Source organism: Anguilla rostrata, chromosome 10 (assembly GCF_018555375.3).
Source record: "Anguilla rostrata isolate EN2019 chromosome 10, ASM1855537v3, whole genome shotgun sequence".
NCBI lineage: Eukaryota > Metazoa > Chordata > Actinopteri > Anguilliformes > Anguillidae > Anguilla > Anguilla rostrata.
The window spans coordinates 38205525-38213024 of record NC_057942.1 but is presented as its reverse complement, the minus strand read 5'-3'; the positions used below and the strand labels follow the sequence as shown (position 1 = coordinate 38213024).

General features: G+C 54.9%; 2 protein-coding genes across 2 annotated transcripts in view; both read right to left on the bottom strand.

The window, feature by feature from the left end:
- Nucleotides 1-7500, bottom strand: part of cbwd (COBW domain containing) — a 244096-nt gene that overhangs the window by 100442 nt on the left and 136154 nt on the right. The window lies entirely within an intron of this gene.
- The window catches only part of ipo11 (importin 11), a 94056-nt gene that overhangs the window by 35654 nt on the left and 50902 nt on the right, over nucleotides 1-7500 (bottom strand). Inside the window, exons 16-18 of the mRNA XM_064296900.1 lie at nucleotides 2989-3022; nucleotides 2376-2416; nucleotides 1089-1205 (exon numbers count right to left, since the gene is read on the bottom strand). Coding sequence (XP_064152970.1) covers nucleotides 1089-1205; nucleotides 2376-2416; nucleotides 2989-3022 — 192 coding nt within the window. The remainder of the gene's footprint in view (nucleotides 1-1088; nucleotides 1206-2375; nucleotides 2417-2988; nucleotides 3023-7500) is intronic.

Genomic DNA, 7500 nt, shown 5'->3' with positions numbered 1-7500 from the left:
AATCTCACACGACGCCGCACTCCGACACAAAGGCGCTCTGACGGGTTTAGGAGAGGACGCAATGCAAAACCTCAAACGCCTTAACGAGGGTTCCGATTTCCCCGCAGAACCGCCGACGGACGCGGACACACAGATAAAAGAGGGGGGGCGCGGAGGACCCTGTTTTCTGACGGAATTCAGCCGAAGCGGAACCCGGCGCATCGTTCAGGCCCGTTCTCTATCGGGGGGGCTGTGAGGAGAGAGGCGCGGCCCGCTAACTGTCAAAACGGGGCGCGGCCGTGTTGCCCTCCCGCCGACAGAAGAATTCAAACGAAGATGCGATTTTCGTTATCCGCAAAACGGCAAACACAAACACCCGGACCGACGGCGTCCTGTCTGAGGCGGCGATGCCGAAAGTTCAGTCCGATTAATCTCCGCGGCGCGGTTTGGGAAGAACTGCCGTTTAACGCCAGGAGTACGCGCAACACTGACATTCACACTCCGCCACCTGTCATTATCCGTTTCAAAAATTGATCACATGAAACACCTGCGGGGACTTGTCCGCATCAATCAGGCCAAGTTGATTGGCGTGTGGACGTGACATTCATTACATTACGTTTATGACGCTCGTTACAATCTAGCAGATGCTCTTATCCAGAGTGGCTTACGATGCTGGAGAGGCGTAAGTGCTTTTTCCCCTGATTAATATGAGGGACGGCGCCAGACCGTGCTAACCGTATGCCCACATCAGCAAGCACACGCGGCAGGTAACTTCGTTAAAGCTGCAGCGCGCTAACCAATTATGCTAACGTTCTTATCCTTGACAAGACTGTGTGCGCAGCCATTTCTGTGCTCTCCTTCGCCTCAAGTTCCCACAAAGTCTTTTCCCATGATGTCTATGAGATGTTTGTGAAATGGTTGATGGGAAATGTATTACAAAAGAAAAACCGTAAAAAATGTACAGATTTGATGTAGTCAAACCCTTAAGTTTTCCAGTTTTGCCGAAGAGTCAATCAGGCACTACTCCCCTGGGAAACCGCCCTCCTGCGATACTCCTGTTTAATCAGGACCATGACCCCTTGACCCCTGACCCCCCGGCACACGCTCACCTGGACGCTGACCCTCTCGATGACGCAGGAGATGACGTGCAGCACCTGCATCTTGGTGTCGCATTCGGTCACCTGCTGCAGCAGCTGGAAGAGCAGGCCGAAGATGGACTCCAGGTACTGCCCCAAAAACAGAGCCCAGATCAGGGTATCAATCACCGTGAGAGTGCTGATCACAGTATCAATCACCATGAGAGTGCTGATCAGAGTATCAATCACCATGAGAGTACTGATCAGAGTATGAATCACCATGAGAGTACTGATCAGAGTATCAATCACCATGAGAGTACCGATCTGAGTATCAACCACCCTGAGAGTACTGATCTGAGTATCAATCACCCTGAGAGTACTGATCTGAGTATCAATCACCCTGAGAGTAGTGATTTAAGTAATTATCACTGGAGTCCTGGGGCCTCTAGTGATAATTAAATGGTGTGTGTTCTGTGTAATCACACAATAAAGTTTTATTGTCATGCATTTTGAATTATGTCTCATCACAGGCTGATATGTGCTGCGACTCAATTGATAGCAGGAATTATTATTAATTCCTGGCTATGGGACAGTAAGCTTATGAAACTGGGGGGTAAGTGCCTATTTCGGGAGGGCGCTGGTCCCCCAATAATGCCAGTAACGGGTACTTACGTTTCGCCAGCATGCAGCAATGCGCTTCTTCGCACCCACTTTAACATCTGACCATTTTATTTCTTTTTCGGTTCCAAAATGGTTCGGCTGCCGCGGCACGCTGCCACTTCGCGAAGTTTCTTTTATTGGTTATGCCAACAGAACTACTTCCGCCAAACAACACCGTCCATCTGTCCCCTCCCGCTCGAAACGAGCTTTCGCCATTTCACACTCCGTGAAGTTCCCCTTCTCTGTTCTGCCGTCTGACTTCCCCATTTTCCCTGACAATGGCTTGGAATGACGAGCCGATGCATGTCATACTCACACTGGCCGTCCCATTAAAGCACTTACGGTTAATTGGGGGAGTCACGAAGGCGGGACACGAGGCTTGTGCACGCACGCGAAATTTCAAGGTGACCGGGAGAAAACAGCGTGCGGGTCAGCGCACGGACGGTTTTATAAATCAGAATAATAAATAAATAAATCGGTTTTGTTTCAAAATGTAATATGCCTGGTCTTCATCCACATAAAAGGACCATTTAATTTCCTCTCTCCCTCTCTCTCTCAGCAAGCAAACCTCATTAACCTTAAACGACACGCGAGAAAGAAAGGATAAAAATAGGCACTTTTTTAATAAATAAAAAAAAACAGAGAAATTCTCAGACTCACCGGTAGGAACTGCTCGGTCCTGAACTCGAAGTCGTCGACAGGTAAGGACGTGTTAAGGGCTTCAAGCTCAACCTCAACGAGAGGGGTGACCGGGCTGACATCGCCATGGAAACTTTGGAGCTGGGGGGTGGCGGGGAACTGGACTTCCCAGGGGCACCGTTCAAAAATTGTGACTTAGCAAAATGTGGAGGTTGATAACTCCAACACACAAGGGGTGGGGGCAGCTTTACAAATACATAAACTCACAGGGCTCATCGAAAGAGATTTAGAGCAGGACCGAATTAGGATCAGTGTTGCGCTTTTAGCTGATAATGGATACGGAATATGGACACAGGCAAACTGACCCTAGATCAGCTCCCCCTACTCTGATTCCCTTAAAGAATTTAAGAGCCCTGTTTTAGGATCGTTTTATTTCCCTTTTATTTCCTTGTTTAACTGGAAACTGCTGATGTGCGGTGAGTGTTCTGGCACAAAATGGCTCCCATGGCTCACTCAGGATTCTGTTACATGGGTGGGTGGGTGATGGTGGTGGTGGGGAGTTCCCTCCCCTGATTAAAGCACTCTGAGCCCACGCCGTGAAAGGCGCTATACAGAAACGCGAGTGAAAGGATATTCAGCTTCAGGGTGGTGGCAGTCTCAATCCGAACCTGTGGCGGGAAAAGAACAGCGACAACAGCCTCAGTTAAGCAGAAAGGATTTCACCCCAAAAATCCACATCCACACCAAAGCCACGCCCACACGATTCCAGGGGCGGGGCCCACTGGTAGAGTGACGGGCCAACTTGACGTGGGGCTGTGTCGAACCAGAGGAAAAGCTGTAATCGCGTTTGCGTGTTTTGATTTGTTTTAACAACCCCAGTGAACGTCATTCCTGTCAGTGGGGAAAGGTGTGAAGCAGACAGGACGTGTGGGCAAGGAGGACCGAACCTGATCACCGCTTTCAATGAGGCTTCAGCCCTTAATTATCCAATCAGACACCTCCTCTGTGTCAGTCGATATTTTAACTTCATTTAGCGTCACGCTGGTGAAAGGCAGCTCAAGGCCGTTCGCGTGTCCCTGTACGTACCGCTGGCTCCTTCCTCAGGTGTGCGCGGCTAACGGAGCCAGGCGATTGGCGGAAACGGACGCCTGCGCACACGCACGGCATTCTGGGAATCGAGTCGCCCACTCCTGCTCTCGAGTTCCAGTCTCATTCCAGGTGAAACGACGGCGGGATTTGAGGACCCAGCGGTGGCGGTGACCCCACCCGCCCCTGCCCCCGCCCGGCCGCAACAGGAGGGGCAACAGCCCCAACCTTACCGCCGATTCTCATTCGCTCGGATTGGCGGAGGCATGGACCATTCCGGATTGATAGCCCGTCGGCGGCGCCAGACGACCCCGGCTCACAGGCTAACGACGTCAGCGCCCCATCCGCCACGGCGGCAAATACGCGCCTCGAAATCGCCACCCGGGGGCGCCGCCTCCGACAGACGGCTCCGTCCAAGCTTCTCCCCTCGCCAAAACGGCCGGGCTCCGCCCCCCTTCCTCCACCTGCCGGCGCGAGCCGGGACGGCGGGCGGATTAACGGCGGTAAAAGAGGAAACGCCGGCGTTATCTCAAAGCTCCAAGCCGGCGAGAAAAAAAAAAACGCCCCCGGACGTGGTTCCGGGTCAGAAGCCGGCAGGTTCCTTAATCCCGCCGACGCGCGGCGCGGGCGAAACGCGTGCGGGGGGCCTTTTAACTGGGGACCCGCTGAGCAGGACGACCGGGGGGGGGGGGGGACACATAAATCTGACGCGCGACAACATTTAGGAGGAGGCGATGAGGCGAGCGAGAGAACAGGAGGCGGCGGGAAAGGGAGCGGCAGAAGCGAGGCGATGAACGTTAGCGGCGGAAGTGAGCGAAGCTGGGCCGCGCGCCCCAAGGCCCAGAGTGCCTCTCTCTGACTGGCACCTGCCCATCAGGATCAGGGTTTTTAATTGGACGGTTAATCTCGGCTGGGGGCATCGAGGGGCCTGCCCCCCCCCGGGGAGACGGCGAGGGTCCGGAGAACGAGGTCACCGGTCCCGAGGGGCGGAGCCTCCACCGATTGGCTCACGCGGAGACCCGGGAGGCCGCGCCTCTGAAAGAACGTGACATGGCGCCGCGGAGGAGGCCGTCAAACTTCCCAACTCTCAAAATTCAAGATCCGGGCGCGCCGCGGGCCTGCTGACGGACACCGCGGCGCGCGCTGTCAATCTCGCCGTTCCCATGGCGATGCCACGTGCCAGGAGCGCTGGCCTGGTTTCTGCTGCCCCCTCCCATCTGTTCGCCTCCGATACAAACGATCATTCGCCGCCAGAGCGCCGTATCTGGAGCAGAACTCAATACGCCCCCCCCCCCACCCCAGTGCATTCTGGGAGAACCCATCAGCAAGCGCCCCGCCACCCAAACCCTCCCCCCCTCCTCTGCTGGGGCACATCTGACCGCCTCTCTCATTTGCCCCTTGGGTAAATACCGGCCGAGCAGCCAAGGGGGCGAAACAAGAGGAGGTGCCATAAATACACACCCGTGTGTGAGAGAGAGTGTGTGTGTGTGTGTGTGTGTGTGCGAGAGTGTGTGTGTGTATGAGAGTGTGTGTGTGTGTGCGTGAGTGTGTGAGAGTGTGTGTGTGTGTGTATGAGAATGTGTGTGTGTGTGCGTGCGTGTGTGTGTGAGAGAGTGAGTGTGTGTGCGTGCGAGAGTGTGTGTGTATGAGAGTGTGTGTGTGTGTGCGTGAGTGTGTGAGAGTGTGTGTGAGAGTGTGTGTGTGTGTGCGTGCGTGTGGGCGTGTGTGTGAGAGTGTGAGTGTGTGAGAGTGAGTGTGTGTGCAGAACTGCAGGTCTTAATGCCCACAGAGCTCATGTTCTGATTTCTCACTTTTTCATCTCTCCATCTCTCAATTGCTCACTCTCTTTTTCTTTCTCACACTGTGTTCTCTCTTCTGTGTGTGAGAGAATGACAATGTGTGACACACATTTCCACTCTCACCTCCCTCTCTCACATCACTCTCTCTCTCACACACACACACACACACACACTCTCTCTTATTCTCACACACACACACACACACGCACTCCCTCACTCGCTTTCCGAACACACAGTTTCAGAAGTCCCTCTCTCGGTTTCAGAAGACAGAGCCGAGTTTTCGCAGGGTCAATTTGGGGGAGCGCAGGCTGCACGCTCTCTCGCCCTCCCTCCCGATCCGCTCGGTGCGAGACGGTCGTCGAAATTCCTCCGTCTCCGACACCGCCCTCCCGCGCTGGCGGGCTGCCGCTTTGTTCGGCCGGAAAGGGGGGCTTATATATCCAAATATAAACCCCAAAAAAAAAAAAAATCTTTCAAACGTGAAGAGCGCTCCTTTAAGGAGGTAATCGCGCCGCCGGCGGGGAATCCTTCCGGAAGCCGCGAGCCGAGCAGCCGCGGCGGTTCGTCAGCGCTGTAATTATCCCGCCCGTCTCCAGGCTGCGGAGGCTTTGATCTGCTCGGCCCTTTAATGCAGCGAGCGCGTTCGTCTTTTTTTCGTTCGCTCGTTCGCGGGCCCCCGTCTCTCCTCCTCTTCGGCGGGGGGGGGGGGTCGGGCTTCGCGCCCGGATCAAAGGGGCGCTCGGCTCGGGCGATTACCCGGCTCCTTCCCGCCGACGCCGGGGCGAGAGAAACGCGCGGAAGGGGCCGGCGGGGCGCGTGCGCGTCCTTTTTGAATTCCGCCGATTGTTTCCGCTGCTCCGGCGGGAAAGCGCCCGCTAGCTAGCGGTCTTCGCGCGGTTCGATTTCGAACTCGGCGGCGCCGGACCGCGTAACGGCTGTGTCTGAAGCGAAAGTTACGGCTGAATGTCGAGTGTACGCAGGCCGGGCCGCTTGACCACAGCGGTTCTGGCTAATTGGAGATTCGGTTAGAGCCCATGGGGGGGGGGTTTGAGGCTTTTCTGAGTTTGTAAAAGAGATTAACAGACTGACCTACTGGGGGGGGCGGCGTGCGGCTCGGCCCCCAGGACACCAGACTCTCAGCCCTACGTACTAATCTCCCCGTGCGTTTTTGGGGGCTCGATTTCCCCCAAATTGTGCAAGGCTGTTAAAATCACTTCCCAAAGTTTTTTTAACGGAAGGGAAGAAAAGCTTTTTTAACATAAACAAAAAAACTGTCTGATGTCGCACGATTAAAAAAACGCACTGATTCAATAACCCAAAACGACCAGCTGCAAAACACACGATCATCACAAGCCCATCATCATCATCATCATCGCTGCTCGTCAGAAGATAAGCGAGCGCGGACGGGAAGAAGGGAGGGGGAGACGGACGAGAGGAACAGAAGCGCGTTTTAATGAGCGCGGTACGACGTGTTTGCGGAGAGCGAGCGGAAGCCTTGACAACCGCACGTCCTCACGGACGCGCCCGAATATTTATCGGGGCGAGAGAGAGAGAGAGGGGGGCGGCGCTCCGACCGGGCCCTTGTGTGCCTCCGCAGGTGGGCCGCCAGGCCCCTTTTAGAGGACCCGGGCCAAAACTGACCCGCTATGCAGCAGCAGGACGCCAGCACCGTGTCTTTGAGAGGACAAATACAGGTTAAAAATAAACCCGATAAGCCCCCGTCCCGCAGCGCCCCCCCCCCTCTCTGATTACGCTCTCTGCACCTGAGCAAACAGGGGCGCTGAAGGAAGCGCGTCCGTCGCGCGGAGCGAGCACCGCTACCCGCCGCCGTCGACCGGCCCGTGAGGGAGGCGCCGTGATTGGCCAGACACGGCTGGGGGAACTCTGACCCGGGCCAGCGCAGTCTCAGGGGGGGGCTGGGTCACAACCGAAACGCTGTGTGTTTGATTCCCAAACGGATGAGGTCATTAGCCTGAATCAAGTACCTCGCATTACATTTAGCTGACGCTCTTATCCTGTCTGACATGCATGAGTGCATAAATACAGGTTTAGGCAGAGCGTCACCACTGATGACACATTCATACAAGAACCTAAAGAGCCACAGCTTGTGCAAGAGATTAACCCTTTGGGTTTTTTCAAATTTCTAAGTCAGTGTTCTAGAACTCCACTGCTACTGCTCAGTTACCAGTAGCGACTGTTACATCAGCGATAGAATGTTCAGTTAAGAGCATTCTAATCACATATTTGTGACCTCACACCTT